This window comes from Lampetra planeri, chromosome 39 (assembly GCF_965212315.1).
Source record: "Lampetra planeri chromosome 39, kcLamPlan1.2.h2, whole genome shotgun sequence".
NCBI lineage: Eukaryota > Metazoa > Chordata > Hyperoartia > Petromyzontiformes > Petromyzontidae > Lampetra > Lampetra planeri.
The window spans coordinates 7,599,050-7,619,517 of record NC_136145.1 but is presented as its reverse complement, the minus strand read 5'-3'; the positions used below and the strand labels follow the sequence as shown (position 1 = coordinate 7,619,517).

At 43.1% G+C, this 20,468-nt stretch overlaps 1 protein-coding gene across 2 annotated transcripts; it reads left to right on the top strand.

The window, feature by feature from the left end:
- The first annotated feature begins 5,195 nt into the window (after positions 1-5,195).
- Positions 5,196-18,971, top strand: LOC144731574 (poly(A) RNA polymerase GLD2-like). 2 transcript variants are annotated; one of them, XM_078612724.1, is made up of 15 exons: positions 5,196-5,608; positions 8,219-8,431; positions 8,876-9,082; positions 9,709-9,889; positions 10,153-10,267; positions 11,605-11,696; positions 12,831-12,894; positions 13,356-13,422; positions 13,523-13,599; positions 13,719-13,847; positions 15,218-15,261; positions 15,594-15,730; positions 16,430-16,521; positions 17,027-17,106; positions 18,066-18,971. In XM_078612724.1, exons 2-15 carry the CDS (start codon positions 8,259-8,261, stop codon positions 18,120-18,122), a joined length of 1,515 nt encoding a protein of 504 aa, XP_078468850.1. In that variant the 5' UTR covers positions 5,196-5,608; positions 8,219-8,258; the 3' UTR covers positions 18,123-18,971. The 2 variants fall into 2 exon arrangements, 1 of the variants encoding a protein (XP_078468850.1); XR_013587967.1 differs by lacking the exon at positions 15,218-15,261.
- The last annotated feature ends 1,497 nt before the right edge of the window (positions 18,972-20,468 follow it).

Here is a 20,468-nt window from a genome sequence, read left to right as displayed (position 1 = left end):
AAACATTCATTCGTTCTCTTTTGCATTCTGTTCCGCAAACCCGTGCTTGGCACGCCATGGTACAGCTGAGAAGACGGCTGGAAAAAGGTGTGTCACGCACAGACGCTTCGTGCGCCACGCACGGGAGCTCCAGGTGTGGCTCACGCACATGGCATCCAAGACGACGGTCAGTCAAATATCCGGTCGCCGGGCAGTGCACACAACACAGGGAGGCACACCTGTTCTCAAAACAGCAGGCGTGACGATCGGAGAACATGTTTTATTTTGACGGCTAAAAACTGTTGGTCATTGGGGCATCCCCTCCCCTGATTTCGTTTGATGACTGAGCAGCTGTGACAAGCTAGAATTACAAAGTGCTTAAAATACTAAATATCGTGGGTGGCTTTTAAACAAAAAGCCCAGCTTGTGCAACCCTTTCAGAAAGACACGTGTAGCATGTACACCTCGAGTCAAATCTACTGCTGGATGAGGGGCCTCCTCGTGCCTTTGCGAGCCGTAGAGATTGTTTTGATCACATTTCAGCATGCTGGTCAGTGTCGTGGTGTACAGGCCTGGGCGCAAAGACGTGGAAGCATGCAAGTGAATGACAACGATGGATGTTACCGCACTGGCCTCTACAACTCGGCAGAAAGACAAGCTGGTAAATTATTCATCTTTATAATCTTGGTTCTTTCGGTAAAGTCACGTAGAAGGAAAACAATAAAATAATAAAAATAATCAACAATAAAATTATCACGACGTTTCGACTGCAACACAAGCAATCATCATCAGGTGTGATTTCACACAAAATTCTCAGGATGTTTACAAAACACGTGAAATCACACCTGATGATGATTGCTTGTGTTGCAGTCGAAACGTCGCGAGAATTGTATTGTTTTATATTTTTATTATGTTATTCTTTCCCTTCTACGTGACTTTACCGAAACAACCAAGAATATGAATCCCTGCAGTCACGAAAGCTTTAAATCAAAATGTATTCATCTTTGTTATTATTTGGATGAGTACCATTAAGCTACGCGTGCCTGTCTAAGAGTCCCTCTCGCACAAGACAGAATTTGGAAATTTCTAGAAATCCGGACCAGAGACAGACCTCTGCGTAAAGCAGTGTCGGCAATTGAGATGTTGAGGTCCTTTACACGTGTCTGCGTGCTGCTGGTGATGAGTAAAGGTGTCTTAATTCTTGCTAAGGCAAACCAAAATATCAAAACCCACCAATGAATTTGGTGAACACGACATTATTTCAAAGCCCTACTCGTGCTTGTACATTATTGGAAACACAGTGTTCCTAAATGTTGTATTTGCAAGCAATGCGCATTAAAATGAATACATGTACACAGTGGCAGCATTTTCTCGTAGAAGGCAATAAACATGGTACATAAAGCCAACCGGAGCGGTTAAGAAGCCATCTGACAAGCCTCAGTCAATTGCTTGACATTAACAGAATTTCAAATGATTGTGTCACTCCAAGCCCACCGTGATTTGTGCATGTCCACATGTCCATGCACAGGGGCCTTTAAAAATCTGCACGTGTTTTGTAAACGTCCTGAAATGAGCCGCGGTTTTGGACGGCGTAATTTCCCCAAACTTCTGCTGTACAATTACGCGTTCCATTCTCTCGCTCTCAACTGCATTTTGCCCTTATCTTTTGGGAAGCATGACCCGTGGAAAATTGGGAAATGTGGGATACGATCGTATGGAGAGAGAAAAAAACATGAAAAAAGCGAGCGCATTGTACAGAAAAAAACTGTTCTGGCTGAAAACATAAATATCACACATTCATTCAAAACAGAGTTCATTGTGAGGCATATGGGAAGATGGACTATCACTAAATTAAAATGTCCCTCGGCACCTCGTGTGCTGTATAAAAACGCCAAGCGTCTCTCGCCTATTCTCGCAGACAGAGTTTAGCTACTCGTGTACAGAGCTTTGTTATTAAGGATAAATGGCACTCAAACTATCAAATAATTTTAACACGCTGGCTTTCGTGACCAGTATCATGACTCATCATTGATTTTTGGGTCAGATTTTGCCGCTTGAGTAAAATGTCAATGTGTCTGTCGTTCATCATCCTCCAACTGATGCAACCAAATAAATGAAGTTGTCATCTGAACAATTAATTCTTGAGAGACATTTCAGGATTTATCCCCGAGTGGTATTTGTCCTATATGTGAATTATATTTAGGAAACCTGTATCGACAAATGTGACCCTGACCGTTCAGCACAACTACACTCCTCAACCACTTAATAATGTTTCGTTTAAGTGACCGTTTTACCTTCATTATTTTTACCAACCTTAAACGTTTTAGTCTTCATTTTTTTACTTAACAAATTAACGTTTAAAAATAATGTATGTATGTTGACCTTTCACACCGTATGAAAATCAACCCATGCTAATCACAGGTGCGAGGAAAATACAACAAACTTAACACAAAAAGCAGCTCGAAAGAAATTAGTTTTCAATCTAGATTTTAAAATGCACAATTGTTTCCTAACGTTGGAAGGAAGAGCGTTCCAGATGTTCGCAGAAGGGCATCTGAAAGCGCGCGATGCAGTCACCATCTTTGTTCGATGGCTTGCCAAAAAAATTATGAATAATAAATTAAGCATTCACAAACCTTTGTCAATACACTGCTGGATGAAGGTATCCGCACACCAGTCCCGCCATTGGGGTCGTTTCACCAAACTTCACTATTGATGGTCAAACGTGGCTTGGTGAAGAGGGCGTTATCCCGAACCGGTTCGGATATCACTCGACACCGATGGTAGTCGCGACCGACAATCAAACTCACGTCTGCAAATTCATAGTGAAGCGTGCTAACCACTGCGCCACCGCTCCCAATCACGCCACACCCCCGCCATTATGAATCCCTGTCAAGATGTGTTCACGCCTGATGAATGAATCTCGTTCGCACCTGATCCGTCGGCTCAGTCAATCCCTGCGGTCCTGGCGGAGTGCGTGCAAGTCAGGGACCGTGCGCCACCACAAAGGACGTTACCGCGCAGCTGGTGTCAGGCCCCTTGCCGAGGCACAATGCCGATTCACTTCTCTTGACAATCGCCACCAACCACGGCTTTTGTTGGTGCCAGGTGTGCTTGAGAGGGTGGCGTGTTCGGCCACGCGCTTGCGTGCGTTTTGCGTTTTGTGTTTTCTTTCTCTGGATTGCGAGCATAATTCGTCCCGGAAACGTGTTTGTAATCCAAAGCGCTCGTATATCAAAGCACTCGTATATCAGTTGTGATCACGTGACGCTTGGCAGACAAAGCGTATATGTACTACTCGTATTGCAAGACCTCGCTCGTTTATCAAATTAATATTTATTTTAAAATTTACTCGTCTTGCAAAACACTCGCGGACCAAGTTACTCGCAATTCAAGGTTTTACTTTAGGTAGGAAGGGAACATCACAGCCAGTTATGACTTAAACTGGTTAATAACGTCCTTCCAATGATTGCTTAGTTTGTACTCATCTTCTCCGTTGAAATTGTGTCTGTGTTTATATATCTGGATGTCTTCATGAACGAATCTTTTTTGATAGCCAGTGGGTTTGCAGAGTATTTTCGTCTTGGCAAAATCAATTTCGTGTGTGCCCACCACGTTAAAATAATGATCAGCCACGGCTGAGGTATTGGTCCTACCGTGTTTCAGATCTGCCTTATGTTCATGAACACGGTCTGAGACATGTCGCTTAGTTTCACCAATGTAACTGCTGCCGCAGACACAGCTTAGTTTGTAGACGCCAGGGTATTACATGTCAGGGATCACATCCTTCACAGGTGGGATCAAATCACGAATTTGATGTACTGTGTTGAATCGTACATGGATCTTGTGTTTGCTCATGATTTTGGAAATCTTGCCAAGATGAAGGTACTCTGCAAACCCACTGGCTACCAGCAAAGATTCGTTTATGAAGCCATCCAGATATATAAACACAGACACAACTTCAACCGAGAAGATGGGTACAAACTGAGCAATCATTGGCAGGACGTTATTAACCACCAGAACCGGCCCTAGACCTTTGGGGGCCCTAAGCAAAATTTGGTTGGAGGCCCCTTTGATGTATGATTTTTTTCACCCACTAGCTAGCAGTGACTCTAGGGGGCCCTCTGCTGGCCACGGGGCCCTTTGCAATTGCAAGGGTCGCTTAGTGGCTGGGCCGGCTCTGTTAACCACTTTAGGTCATAACTGGCTGTGATGTTCCCTTCCTACCTATCGATGTTAGCAGTTATTTTCGACTCTCTGAGTTACATTCACTAACGCAGCCACCGTTAGCTGTGTTCGTAAATGGCGGCTTGCCATCCTTTTCCACCTCCATGTGTCGATGGCTCTTTCATAGCTCTCTCTGAGCTTACATTCACAAGCATCTCTAAACCTTTGTAAACAGCTATTTGGTTGGTGTAGACCAGGGGTCGGCAACCTACGGCTCCGGAGCCGCATGCGGCTCTTTACGGGCTGCTTCTTGACGATGAGTACGTATGTACAGTATGTACTCAGATGCATTGCGGCTCTTGAAATACTGAATTTTGTACCGAATTGGAAAGAAATGGCTCTTCTTGTTATTTTGGTTGCCGACCCCTGGTGTAGACCTACTGCAGGTTACGAGACCTCTCCTACATTAACATTAGCTGCCCCGCCCATCTCGAAGGGACCGTCCATAAATGACGTCACGCACCTGGGGGGGGGGGGGGTCAGACATTTGTGACCATGCGTGACGAGGGGGGGGGGTGAGAAATGTGACGTCACAACAAAATGCGCAACTTTAAATAAATATAGACAACACGTTCTACTTAATTAAATAGACTTTTCAAGAAATGTGTTCTCCTACAACGTCAGAGTGCAGCGGCACATTAAATACGCACTACAATGACAATCGTTTAAAGTGATTTGAAGCATGTTTTATTTTGGGGGGGGGGGGCAGATCTTTGTGACGTCATATTTGAGGGGGGTCTGACTTTTTGTGACGCCGTGTGACAATGGGGGGGGGGGTCAAAAATCGTCCAAAATCGCGTGACGTCATTTATGGACGGCCCCTAAACCTTTCCAGCAGTCACGAAAGCTTTAAGTCAAGATACAATCAATAAAGATTGTAATCTGTAAAATTACATCATTGGTCTGACGTGACGTCACGGCGTTCCCGTCAACAACGTCACTGCACCCACATCATCGCCGCTCGATGGCGTCATTTGTTTACAGCCCGTGACGTCACCGTTGCCGGACAAACTTCAGTGTTGGTGGTGGTGGCGGCCGATTTGCGTACTCGGCAGCACCGAAGGCCCGTGCTGACTGTCGCTGGCTCGTTGCGGCTTTCGTGGGGGGTGTCTGTTGTTGTCGTTGTGCGGCCAGAGCGAATTTAACAAACAAACTCAACAGGAGAAGCCGCCTCGCTGTGCCGCGCGCGCCTAGAGACGAAAGCGGAAGGCGCAATCCGAGCCTGAGGCCTTGTCTGAGGCGGCGCCTTCTCCCCCCTCGTCGCGCTCCGCGTTCGCTTTGCGTGGATTTACAAAGCCATGAGCGTGGAGCGGCCCGTTCTCTACGGCGTCTGCTTGCTGCTTGTCGCAAGCGAGTGCTGACGGGAGCCGCCTCGCGTCTTGAGGCGAGAGAGAGCGGAGCGGTGAGTACAGTGCGAGTGAGTACAGTGCGTGTACACGTGAACTTCTTGCGCGCCGTACGTAGCCGTAGCCGCGCTAATTCGAGGTGCGGGGGAAGGACGACAATCTAAACACCAAAGGGCAGTTATAGACAAATGCGTTTTCAATCCGGATGTAAAAAAGTGCATAGCGATATACAAATATCGGAAGAGAGCGTTCCAGACGGCCGCGCAAGCGCATCTGAAAGCGCGCGGTGTTCGATGGACATCGCCAAAAGCCGCTGCAGCGAGGATGATCGTAGTTTGTTTGATGGTGTGTGTGTGTGCTCCTTGACGAGATCAGCAGCGATGTATTGTGGCGCGTTTGTGTGTAACGAGTGAGGCCGTATAAGTGTGAAACCGCGAAGCGCTGGCGTTTGTAATGACCACTTTGTCGTCATCGTCAGTGTTTCTCTGTGAAACGTGAACGCGTCTCTCTCTCTTCCTCGCCACCTACTTGTTGATAATCGTCAACAACGACTGACTGACTTGTGGCTTCGTATCTTGTGGCGAGAGCGAGGTGAAGTTAGAGATTCCGGCGGTAGTGAGGTGGACCCTGGGTGAAGAAGAGCCTCATTCAACCCCTTTATTGTCATCATCACATTCATCATCTTGCAATCAAGCGAATATCATCACCAACAAGTTCTGCTTCCGTGTTGTCAATGCTTGCTGTGACGTCTTCAAGTATGTTGCTGTCAGATTCTCACTTTCGGAATCGATGTGCAGAGCGTGAGTGAGCTTTGTATTCCAACTTCATTATCGCATCTCCGTCTAATGTAATATTTGAAACCTTATGGCTCTCGCATAATGTCCGTGAAGAAGGTATTTTTTAGTCGACGAGCTGTACACTACGATGATGCACCACCACTACGCTGCGTACCGCGAGCGTTCAGGGCTTCAGCTGCGTTTCGACATCGCGGAGTGGCAGCGATTTGGGATTGATTGGTGCCCCAGTCACGGAGTTCAGTAACACCCCTGGACAAAAATAGTGTCCCAGAATTAAAATTAAATAATAGAATACGACGTTTCGGTTGCAACACAAGTAACCATCATCAGGTAAGAATGAATGCTAAAACACAGACACGGGAACAACGTATAGGCAGACACACATGCAGATAGAGACACAGACACAGCGAGACACACACCAAGATAAAACAGAAGATGGTTGCTTGTATTCTTGGTTCTTTCGGTAAAGTCACGTAGAAGGGGAAAAAAATACTTGACTGTACCGAAAGAACCAAGAATATGAATCCCTGCAAGTCACGAAAGCTTTAAATCAAAATTTATGGTTGCTTGTGTTGCAACCGAAACGTCGTATTCTATTTTTATTTGATTTTCTACGTGACTCTACCGAAAGAACCAAAGACTAATTCCTGCAGTCACGAAAGCTTCGAATCTATAAATAAAATATTAAATTGCCTCAGCCATTTTGTGTTATTCGGTACCCCGGGGTACCGCCGTCAGGATATTTTCTCTTCCTCAACATGTATTTGGCGTTTACGATGATCTGTGTCTTGATTTAGACTGGTCATGTAACGTGTGTGTGTGTGAGATCTAACAGCACTTGCCCCTACAGTCTGCTAAGGCTATATGGGGGATCTTTGTCTTAACCAATACGTCTCGCCGTGGCTGTTCTCGTGTTGGCGAAGTTCAACATACGAGAGAGGAAGGAGTTTCAGTTTCATTTATTTGGAATAACCCTGTGAGCCATTCGGCTCTTGATTCGGGTGCAACCGCAACAAACAATAAAATGACAAGAAACATTTTAAAATGTACTGTACGCAAATTGAAACATCCCCTACAAAAACAATAAAATCTTCCAGAGAAAAAGCACCATTTGTTTATGCTGCGTACAAAAATGTGCAAAAAATCCCATTTTGATGTTAGATCACAATAACAATCATAATACAATATAGATCAAGATTTTAAGTATAACTCTATACTACATCAAAAAATCGGGCTAAACTAAACCTTTCTAGAAATTACTAAAATAATGCTATAAAAACAATGTAACAGTGATCATAAGAAATGTGATTGAAAGTTTACAATAGCGAGTGATTTGGGGACAGCCGATGGGGATTTACCCCTCCCGATGCCTCCACCCCTGTATCAGTCATTAACATGTACAGTCGTGGTCAACTATTTACGTCTTGTTTCATAGCTGGAAGTGTTAATAAGTTCAACTTGCCACCGATTTTGAAACATTGTGCTCCCAATTATGAAACGTTTCATTGGCATTTGGTAACGGACATCGGCTTATGAAAGGGTTAATGGCTTGAACAAAGACATTGGCTTTTTACCCTAAACAAACATATCTCCCGAAATGCGTCTGAACGTTTCACATCTCGGAAGCTAAGCAGGAATTTGAGCATATATAGTACTTGGATGGGAGATCAGCTTTGACAATGTGTTATAGCCTGCGGGACTGCTTTGTGGTCAGCAGATGCCACTGCAGCAAAAAAAATCCACTGCTGTACCGCAATGCTCTCACGTGCACTGAGCGTGGGGGGGGGGTCTCATCCAGCAGTGGATTGACCCAACGCCTGAGCGTCCACATCTCTCACAGTGCTGTTTTGTTACTTTGTACTTTCACAGTTGCTAATGCTGTTGGGCTCCGGTGAAGGGGAGAAACGCGATGTATCCCACTTCTCTCAACAACCCTCACAATCAGAGGTTCTCATCCAGCATGCAGCCAGGCAACCACCTCTTGCAGCGCCCAGCCACAAGATTTATCTACAACAACATCAATTACAATGACAGAACTCATCCCCAGAACCACATCTTCCCCAATGGGACCGGCAATCCCAGGTACAACCACGTGTAGGCAAGCTTGTTCAGGTGGCTTGAATTACGAAATTGTAATTCATGGCAGAAGTGTGTTTCTGCTTGTTCTGATTGTTTCGTTAAAAAACAACACTTCGTCTTATGCTGTGGCACATTATCTCTGTTGTAAATTACAACATTTTAAAATAAATTAACAGACATTTTCAAAACGCATGTACATATCTTAGATGGAGTGGCCAGAATAGTAATTTCAATCGTTGTTTATGTATGTTGTCCAATTACCGCATTGTTTTAGCACGTTGAATTTGGTCTGAAGTCACTTCCTGGCTGAGTGATCACCTTGGTTATTATCTCTAATACCCATTTGTTCTGGCACCTCGGCGTGCACTGCAACTGCACGGAAGGTGCGGTAAAAAAAACATGAAATGATGATGCTTATTTTAAATGTTTGTATTTCTCCTCGTGAAGCCCTTTCATCAAAGTGGTGGGCGCTGCGCCAGGCATCTTACCGTCAGAAGCCGCTGTGAGCACGCTCAACGGTGTGCGTGCTGTGCCTGGCACGAGCGCTGTTCGGAACATGCACATGGGTCAGAGGACGGCGATGGTCCCTGTGAGGTTTCCTGCGACTCCCCTCTACGGCTCCACGGTTCTGGAGTCACCCAGGATCAACCGCAAGTAAGAGCAGTATCATTTACTCATCACTGAGACACCAGTAAAGACAAAACATAGTATTTTTTCGGTGACTTTGTATGTGCACTTTTTATTAATGACTAACAATGTAATGTTTTAGATTTGAAGTTTTTCGTGACTGCAAGGATTCATACTCTTTGGTTTTTTCGGTAAAGTCACGTAGGTAAAAAAGAAATAAATGAAAAACAACTAAATTAAATCATGACGTTTCGGACGCAACATAAACTTCCGTCTTCAGGTGGAACCGTTACAGCCAAAATCACTGTAGTAAGTGAAGAGAGCTAATAGAGAAACGCGACTATATAGGGTAAGAGAGGGGGAGGAGCCAAGGTAGGGGGGGGGGGTGCCCCCCCTCCCACCTTACTACATAGGTTTTCGCGGTTGTACTCTATCGCTGTCCACTATTTTTCCGGGTTGGTGTCTTTGACGTTTCGCTGCACATTGCCGGGAGCTTCTTCAGCGCAAATACAGTTCCCGAAGAAGATTCCAACACGTGGAGCGAAACATTAGACACCGTGGCCGTATAACTCGCTGTACAACCTGGAATACACACCACCGAGCTGTCATGTGAATTTGTCTGTATTTATATGAAAATTATTACCTGTGTGCAGGCGTGTTCACGATGATTCGACCAACTTTGAGGGGAAGAAGCCGTGTGTCCAGCCCACAAACAGTGCGCACACCTCCGCAAACGACCTTGCCAAGCAGGTCCTGCCCTTGCCCCCTGTCTCGCCCGCTCTCCTACATCTCAAGGCGTCCAGCGAAACGTCTACCCGGAGGGTGCCTGACAAGGTGAGCAAGGCCGCCCAGTCGACGGCATGGAACTTCCGCAGCGGAGATGAATAGGCAGTGATAATGGCTTTTTCTCGGCCGAGGAATGATAGTTTTGCAGTGTTAATGCCAAAACAGTCCGTCGCATTGGTGTGCTATAATAGTTGGTCATCTCAAAGCTTAAAATCACTCTCACATTCTGTCCGAGCTTGTGAACAGACATAAAATTGAATTTTCCTGTAAATTAATGGTGTTTTCTAAATCTTGTTTTGTCTTGTTTTCAGCTCAGCCAGCAAATCCTAGACCTGCACCAAAACTGCCAACAGCAGGCAAGGCTCTTCCAGCAGAAGGACCAGCTGCGGGAGAGCTTGCAGTGTGAAGTTCGGAAATTGTTCCCCTGTAAGTAAACGTGTCGATTTCACAAAGTTTTTTCCTTAAGCATAGTCCGTTTTTACTTGGAAAATGTTCCACTAATGTACCATTTTTAGCACGCCGGTTTTAACAGCCACTCTGTAATCCAATTGTGGTTTTGCCAGTTAGGTCGCTTGTAGGAATTTCTTCCGACGAGCTTTCGCCACGCACTAATGCGGGTATCTTTAGAATTGAAGATCTTTGGAAATAATAAAAATAAAACATAATAAAATAATTCTCACGACGTTTCGGCCACAACGCAAGCAGCCGTCCTCAGGTGAAGAACAGGTTTGTCGAGAAGACAGTCTGAAGACAGAGTCTGTCTTCTCGACAGACCTGTTCTTCACCTCGTGAGAATTATTTCATTATGTTTTATTTTTATTTTATTATTTCCATTCTACGTGACTTTACCGAAAGAACCAAGAAGATGAAGCCCTGCAGTCACGAAAGCTTTAAATCGAAATTGAAGATCTTTGGAGTTGAAGATGCCCACAGTAATGCGTGGCGAAAGCTTGAGAGAAGATATGCTCGACATGAGGCCTAGCACGGGAGGACCACACTTTATCTAATGTACTTTATCGGTGCATTTTTTGTTAAACGAACTGTTAAAAGGTATCAAATTTATAAACAGTGCATTCATTCATAATAGAGGTTTTTGGGTTAGATTGCGTAAATTTATAAATGTGTCGTTAAAACCCGCCACCACCCGACACAGCCAACTAGTAAGGGTTGTCACGTCAACAGAACGTGGCCAATTCGTCACTCGTACAGCACTAGTGTATACTGTAGTAGTGTGTAGTGTAGTGTACAGTATAGTAGTGTAGTGTATATTAGTGTACGGTGTAGTGTAGTGTATAGTGTAGTGTATAGTGTAGTATACTAGTACAGCACACCGGTGTGTTGGAGAGCCAAGCCACAACATTTACAATCTGAGTACGACATTTCGCCAGTAATTACAACTAGCTTCATTATTGTAATTACTGGTGAAACATCGTACTCACATTGTAAATGTTGTGGCTTGGCTCTCCAACACACTGGTGTGCTGTACTAGTACACTACACTATACACTGCTATACACTACACACTAGTGCTGTACTAGTGACGAATTGGCACGTTCTGTTTACGTGACAACCCTTACTAGTTGGTTGTGTCGGGTGGTGGCGGGTTTTAACGACACATTTATAAATTTACGCAATCTAACCCAAAAACCTCTATTATGGATGATATTGGTCGCGAAAGCGTACGTGTTAAACAGTGCATTCATTATTTTGTGTTCAGAGCACGATGCAACAAAACTGCATGCTGTTATTTCATATTTCACACAGATTGCAATATCTTCTTAGTGGGTTCCACAGTCAATGGTTTTGGGAGCAGAACCAGTGATGGGGACCTCTGCCTCGTGCTCCGAGAACAACAGGTGAGACGCAGCAACTGGAATAGTTTCCGCAGTTCATCCCACAGCCTGTGTGTGTGTATATATATGTTTTGGACAACTGCTACATTTATCGACCAATTAATTTGAGAGAACCATATAGTTAACGCTGAATTATCTGGCGTGTGGACTATTTGGATTGTGGATTAGCCTTGTTTGGGACAAGAGGGGGGGAAATAATGCAATAGAAAAATTACACGCTCATTTACGCAATTTACACGTTCTAGTTATTCGCTGCTCACTTGTGACCAGTTACTCCAAGATACATTCGAAACAGGCGACTCATATCCTTGCTCCAATTCAATATAAGTAAATGTAGTGAGTCCACCTGAGTTGCAGACGTTGTCTTGGGAGCAACACTATTTATTTGACCAGCTCAACATAACATAACACAACCTACACTTGGGTGTTGAATGCTCATCTCGCCACGCTACGGCAGAACTAGACACGGTTCGCGATCCCGGCCCGGACCACGAGCTGTGTCCCGGACCGCGTGGCTAGAGGCTTCTTTAACCCGACGTGGATCTTCATCACCAGCAACACGAAGAACCCCGAGCCCCTCACGGGCCCCCATTATATCGGCCTGGGCTAGGGCTGGCTCCGCCCCTCGCCCCGCCCACCTTCTAGATCTCTCGAGCTCTTTCCCGAAGGCTCCCGAGAGCTCTTTTATACCACGTGACCGCCCGGTGGCCCCCCTCCAATATCATCCGGTCACGTGTCGGCAGGTCAACCAGCGTATCATGCCCCAACGTAACCCTGGCTGGCTGACACTCCCTCTCGCTCCCTCACCGGGAGCCCGCACCGCACACTGTACGTGGTGCCTCCGTGCTGACCAGCACTCACCCAAGCCCCGCTAGGGCTGGTACTGCGCCCAGTAAGCGGGCTACACGTAATGCCAACACATTATCCGCCGTGGCTTCGTAAGCCCGGCACCACACAGCAACATTCACAGTCACTACATAAGCAATAAATATGTTTATAAACTAATGTGCATATTTTTTGTAATATCCATGTTTTTTTTATTTATCTGGCCTCTCATTGAGAATTGACTGTACATAAAACTTCACCATTCAATTAAGCAATGCTTACATCAACAATATGTTTCTGTGCACATGGCAGATAAACCAACGAACAGAAGCTCTGCAGCTCCTCCAGCAAGTGCTAAGAATCATGTGGAGGCTGCGTAAGTGTCCATCCTGTAGTTTGTGCCGTGAGAGTTCCAGTAACAAGAGGCATATGTATAGATGCCTCTGGTTTGACACCAGCTCGCACATCAGTCGTGGACTTATAGCTGTACCTGAATGCAGGGTAAATGACAGTGTGTGTATGGTGCATGGGAAGAGGTGTCTCAAATGGAAAATGGAACCCATCCACCTATCCAAGGCTATTGATATTCACTCTATCTAGAAACTCCTTCAATTAATCTTTGACTTCAATTCATATCCATTGCTGTACATTTTGGGGAACAGCTGGCTTGGACAGAAGGGTGGTAAAAAAAAGTCCCCAGGCACACAAAGCTAAAGTAGCAAGTTCACCCGTATTAACACTTCCACACGTGGTCTTGCCGGACTTGCAATGTGAGCACATTGTAATGTAATGTTTTCAGCATTTAAAGAGCCATAATATGTTGTGTTCTATTCACAGCCTATATGGAAAAAATGCAACTGATCCGTGCAAAGGTTCCAATTGTGAAGTTCAGGGACAAGACAAGGTTAGTTTCTAACTTCCTCTCAAATTTCTCGCACTTATTTTGACTGATTATCAGTTCTGTGAAAACTTAATCTTTTTTTTGTTATTTCTTGCACCTGAAGTAGGGTGGAGTTTGACCTCAATGCCAACAACATTATTGGAATCAGAAACACATTCTTGCTTCAGGCCTATTCGAAAGGTAAGCCTCATGTACAATTGATTAATTAACATTGTGCAGAGCATTCATGTAAGCTGTTTGTATACAGAGTTGCCCGGTAGACCTTTAATTCTCGCCTTGTGTTTTGCTTGACGCTGCAGTCGACCAGCGAGTGAAGCCGCTAATCCTGGTCATCAAGCAATGGGCATTGCAGAGGGGCATCAACGACGCCAGCCAGGGCACCCTGAGCAGTTACAGCCTCGTACTTATGGTGCTGCACTTCCTACAGAGTAAGCGCTTTTTAAATCCTTCATATTAAGTTCACTCGCTTGCTTGCTTGCTTGCACGCTTACGACCGTGCAAATCTTTCGGTCGTTTTTAGATCCTTTATATTAAGTTCACTCGCTTGCTTGGTTGCGCGCTTACGACCGTGCAAATCTTTCGGTCGTTTTTTAACACACTTCCCGTGATCCAATCGAGCTGACATTTTTGCACACAGACTCGTTGTGCGTGACAATTTATTTTCGTGAAAATTTGTTTCCAAAATTTTACAGTTTTTAGGAAAAAATAAATTATATTTAATTACCAATTGCTTAATGGTGGCAGGCAATCATCTGACCCATAGGTGGCAGCCATCTCAAGCCAGAGGACGGGAGGACTAGCCGCCACGCATATAAAGGATTTATAGTGAAAAACTTTGTTTTTACGGGTTAATTTTTTATTTCTGCGACCAAGTGAAAGTCTAACCAAACCGTAAGAATTGTCAAGTGAGACTGCATAACAGCTGTGATGTTGGCAACAACTCCCCAAGTGCGGTTAAGTTCGTTGGATCCAGATGTGATGCGTGCATCTTCACACTCTAATCGCTTCTTAGGCTGCAGTGCAGGAGGTCGCATGACGTCCCACACAAGCAATGTACGAGTCGTTGCAAGCTGCAAGCACTCTCATTGCCAGTTGATGTGGTTCACTGTTGAAATTAACGATCATTCCTTTTCAGTGTCACTTTAAAAGTATTGAAGAAAATGTATGTGGGGGAAATGTGTTTTTATGAAAACTATTAAATCCGTTCCATGTTTTTGAGCTTTTTAGTTTTTAATTGTGCATGAGCATGTAGATGAGCATGTTTACCGTGAGCAGTGCACAGGCTTTTTGCTGATTTGTGAGCTGTGTAACTGTGCATTGGCAACTTGACAACGGCTGAAATGCTGAATCTGTATGACAAACTATAATGCTCCACGGTGGAGAGATGTTAACTCCCTCGCCTGGTATACAAGAGGTTCTGGGTTCAATCTCGACCCTGATGCCTGTATATTTGGAGTGTGCACGTTCTCCCCGTGATCTGTGGATTTTTTTCCGGATCCTCCGGTTTTTCCCTCCACATTTTGAAACGTGCTTTTATAGTATTTGGCTGCTATTAATTTCCACTTGATAAGCCATTTTATTGAGCCTTCACTTGTGGTCAGGTCGCTTCTGAAAATGAGCTATATAGCTCAGTGGGCCATACCTGGTAAAATAAAATTAAAATTGTTTAGAAAGAGCCACTTAAGATACAACACTGAATATTTCAGCATGGAACACTGTAGGGGACAGCGTCGATTTGCTGGGCTATCACTGATTTTGAAGAAAGCTATTTAATCAACTTTTTGTATACATTTTACAGCTCTTCCAGAGCCAGTAGTGCCCTGTCTGCAAAAAGAATACCCGGTAGGATATGCAACAATTACAATCTTCTTGTTTTAGTATCCTACAGTCCATGACATCATATATTCTCAATGATCAGATTCATCTTCCGAGATGTGTTCTCACCCTTGTAACGTTTGTCCAAAATGTTTTTGTATATATACCTATACAGTGAAATACACCGCGTGTTTATTTGCATGAGATGAGGTGCAATCGTGGCTAAAATGAAAAGCACTCAAGTTTGTTGGATGCCTTCACATTATCCCCCCTCGCTCCCCATCTGCTCAGTTTTGCGCGCATTTTTAGCAAAGCACGCATATTGTGACACGGCGTCGTTTGCGATGTTATTTCTCTAGGGCCTTTTCAACTCGAGGCTCCAAATCTGGCAGATCCCAATCAGTGCCAACAGCGTGCCGACCTTCACTTCACAAAGCAAACTCACCCTGGGCGAGCTCCTGCTTGGCTTCTTCAAGTACTACACCACCACGTTTGAGTGAGCAAATTGCAGCTTCCTCTTCAGCATATATTCTTACATTGATGGATGTTATGAAAATTACATCTGCTCTATAAAATAGTTGTTACAATTTTTACGTGTTTTATTTGAACAATGTATTTTCATAGTTGCGTAGTTTTGAATTGCAGAAAAGGTACTTTTATATTGTATTACGTAATAAGTTGTCACATATGCACTTCTAGATTTTAAGCTTTCGTGACTGCAAGGATCCATACTTTTTGGTTCTTTCGGTAAAGTCACGTAGGTGAACAAATAATAAAATAAACTTTTAAGATAAGAATAAAAGAAAAATTTAATTAAAAATAGAAATAACTAAATTAAATCACGACGTTTCGATTGCAACACAAGCAATCATCATCAGGTGTGGAAATCACAGCTATAAATGTTTTACTAAAGTGGGGGAAAAAATTCTAGCTGCGATTTCCACACCTGATGATGGTTGCTTGTGTTGCATTTGAAACGTCGTGATTAAATTTAGTTATTTCTATTTTTATATTTTATTCTTATTTTTTTATTTTATTATTTTTTCACCTATGTGACTTTACCGAAAGAACCAAAGAGCACATATGCACTTCTCACAAGCAAATGTTTTGAGTCACTTTTTTTGAACAGAAGTCGTTCTCAAGTTGTTTGTGTTAGCATGTGGACTTCATTTGACTCCTGTGTGTGTGTGTGCAGTTGGGACCACTCGATCATTTCGCTAAGGGAAGGCAGGATCATCAACAGGACCCTGGATGATGAGTGGAGAAACAAGTACATTTGCATTGAAGGTGCATTGCTGTAACTGTTAATATCCCTTTGTTTTGTTTCTGAATCCAAGCATATATGCAGACATTAATATACTAAAGATTGCTGTAACTGTTAATATGCCTTTCTTTGTTTTGTTTCTGAATTTCTGAATCCAAGCTTATATGCAGACATTAATGTAGGCGTGTCGAGAATATTGAATGTTTGGTGATCTGTCAATCGGCTTCAATAGTTAAACATTAATCGTCATCAACTAAAGCTATGATCAGTCCTCTGCTAGATAAAGGCCTTCCCATCTAATAAGATGGCAACAACCCTCACGACACCTGGTGGAATCTATAATTTAGTTAAATATCATTATAAAAAATTGTTTTGGAAATGTTCATAGAGTTGCAAATAATATAAACGAAATAAAGATTTCACATCTGCCATTATTGACTTATGCATTGCTTATTGACAACAAATTTTTTACTTTATACTCAAGGTAAAAATGTTATTCTCTCCTGAATAATTTTAATGTTTTCTCAGAACCTTTTGACCAGAGCAACACTGCCAGGGCCGTGTATGAGAAATGTCGGTTTGACAAGATAAAGGAAGAATTCAGGAAGGTGAGGCTTTCTTTCACATTCTAGTGTGTACGCGGTCGTGTTGTGATGTGTTATCCTTTCATTTTTGTCTAATCCCTTTTTCACAAATTAGCCAGGTTTTAGACACTAGTGTACATGTGCAGCTCTTCTTCTTGGTTCTTTCGGTAAAGTCACGTTTTATGTTTGTGTTTCATATTATGTTTGTTTTATTTTTTTATTTCCCTTCTATGTGACTTTACCGAAAGAACCAAGAAGATGAATCCCTGCAGTCACGAAAGCTTTAAATGGAAATGTGCAGCTCTTTTATCAATCCACTGGTTGAGGGGGCTGCCAATATGCAGGTTGTGTTTTTGTTACCATACTGTACCAAGCTGGTTAGTGCAGGCTGATAATGGTGGAGAGCATATATGTGGGAACATAGTTCAGTACAACTTTTAAAATTGCCTCCACCGTACCCCGCTGCCCACCGCATTTGCATGCAGTTGCTTGTTTTATGAAAGGTGATTGACCAAGCACTATCCAGCCTCCAGGGCTGCTTAAGTTTCTGAGCTCTCACGAAATCGGGCACGTTGCGTGTGGTTTGGTTACAGGCTTAGCTAATTGATTGTAAATAAGACATGTTTGTAAATAAGTAATGTTTCGGAATCTTCAAATGCTCTTGACTTACAATTTGGTTATATGCTCGGCACTGTGTAAGCGCATCACTGCATGCGCACTGTTTTTATTTCTACTCAGTATTTTAAATGTGTAAATACAGGGGAGTAGGAGCTTGACATTATCGTACTCCTTGGAAGCAAGTCCAGCTGTCCTTACTTTCAAAGTAGTGTACTTGCATTATAAGTTATCCTTTGCTTCCACCACCAGGGTAATGCAAGATTCTGTGTCTCGTGTAAGAACCTTGTGTTAGGCTTGCTAAAATCGAGCTGCTCTTGTACAGGGAGAGGCTGCTCCATCTCTGATAAATGTTTTGTTTCCTGCAGGCATCGACGTTGCTCGAAGACGGCAAGAATATTGACAACATTCTGCTGGCGAGCTAATCGCAGAACGTTGACAGTGGAGGGTCTTGTTGGCACCCAGCGATTCCAGCACGTGCAGCAAGACGCTGTTCTTGGGTCAAGAGGAAGCTGTCGGCCCACAATAATGACTGGATGAGGCATTGCACACCTTATAACTTTCTGCCGAAATAAAAGTGATTCTCTCATGATTGTTCTATTTAAATTCTGCTCTTTATACCAGATCGACATTATATGCAGGCTTTATTTTCTGATTTTCTTTGACTTGGAAAGTTGTTTTCGGTTAACATTTTGTATTGTACAGTAATCAATGGTGCATTGTTTGTACATATTTTATATAGCATTCAGCAGCATTGAATTGGTAGGGTTATGCTCGTATGACTTTTGTGTGCAGAAAGTGACGTCAGCTGTCTGAGGTATGATTGTCAAAATTTCCAGTAGTTTTTTTCATGATGTCTCGATATCTTGTTTAATAAAACATGAACGTCTAAATACTGCACAATATATTCACAAAAAGGAGCATTTGTTTTATTTTGTAATAATATATTGGACAGTGCTGATTGCAAATATAAATACTGTCAATTTGAGAGATTCATTGTTTTAAAATGAGCAGAGTTGTGTTTTATTTCAAGTTTAAGTTTTACATTGTAATGCTATAAAACATTTTAATCCGCAGATATAAATAAACAATTACCAGGCAATTAAGGCAATGCCATATTACACCGTACAGTATGATATATGTTTTAACTTTATAGTTTTCAAGACTCCCTTTGACAGATGTCTTGCGTAAAAACTTTTGCAAATGATAGTAAATATAAAAGACACCCAACTTGTGATAACTTATTTTTTTAATAAAAACGTCAATACTCTAAATAGCATCGTATACTTTACTCATACTTGGGAGCTGCCCGTTGTGTAATGGTTAGCACCTTGGACTTACAACGTAGAGGTCGCTGGTTCCATTCCATCTTTTGGTGTGGTAGTTAGAAACGGCGAAAGTTTCTCAAATATAACACATTCCTGCGGAGGGAGCTGGTAGGAACGTTGGGTTGCTCGGTCAATGGCCAGGGTCAACGGGCGGCGTGGTGTATTCCGCAAATATGGCCGACTGTGAGGGCGGGCACAAGCCGGCGTGAGTAGGTGAAACGTTGAGTTTTATAAGGGCACCACGGGGTGACCAGCCCCACCCCTCCCATTTTTGGATGCACGACGGACGGACACACTAATCCCCTGTGGGCTGGTGTAACCAGGAGGTTCCTACCAGTATTAAAGTATCCTGTGCACCTAGCAGTTATGAATGCGGTACACCACAAACGGCAGGTCTTGTATGATGGTGGTGGGTTAAAGTGTGGGTATGCACACCTCCCACACCCCTGCGAGTTGGGGTATGTACAGAGTGGTTAAAAACATTTTTAAACTTCTTCTTGGTTTTTTCGGTAAAGTCACGTAGAAGGGAAGTAATAAATTAATAAAAATAAAACATAATAAAATGAAACAATTCTCACGACGTTTCGGCCACAACGCAAGCAGCCGTCCTCAGGTGAAGAATGAGACACTTCAAGCTAGGAACGTACATATAAGCTGGGTTGGGGGTGGTAGAAGAGCGCCTTAACAAAAAGAATGTGCATATCAAGATGAGTTTAGCATATACATGGGAAATGCGCAGGGGGCGGGGGGGCTTCAAAGTCATACCATGCCCACGCACTATGCAGGATCAAGAGCACCAAGGGGGGGTGCAGGGATTAGCATTAACAAAGGAAAGGAATGCCAATGATATGTAGCTGCAGTAACTAAACAACACCGTAGAAAACTAAGGTATAAACTACATACAAAGACTAAAATATAAACTGCATAGCACCATCAGTATACTTACTATACTCTACAATAAGCTGAGTTACTAACAGAAAGTAATACATTACAATACTACGTCGTAAAAGTTATATAATATGCTTCCATCTAAACTTTATTTTCTTACATCAACCGAGCATATACCGTACTATATACTGCCATAGATAAACCCAACATTAAATTATATACTGTATTGCAATAAACCACATTTCAACATAACACTATGTATTATTCTACCTACCCTAATGTGTATGGCCGAAACGTCGTGAGAATTGTTTCATTTTATTATGTTTTATTTTTATTATTTTATTACTTCCCTTCTACGTGACTTTACCGAAAAAACCAAGAAGATGAATCCCTGCAGTCACGAAAGCTTTAAATCGAAATTTTTAAACTTATTATGGGACTATCATTTTAATGGAAACAACGGATAATATACTAACATAACAAATGTTTGTTAATAGCTTCAAAACCTCGGAGTATCCACTTGTTCGCCATCATTGTCATCACACGCCTAGAATC

Coding starts and splice junctions, on each gene's coding strand:
- LOC144731574 (XM_078612724.1), top strand. CDS start 8,259: ATGTATCCCACTTCTCTCAACAACCCTCACAATCAGAGGTTCTCATCC. Junction 10,268..11,604: donor AGTTCGGAAATTGTTCCCCT/GTAAGTAAACGT, acceptor TATTTCACACAG/ATTGCAATATCTTCTTAGTG. Junction 13,848..15,217: donor GGTGCTGCACTTCCTACAGA/GTAAGCGCTTTT, acceptor TACATTTTACAG/CTCTTCCAGAGCCAGTAGTG.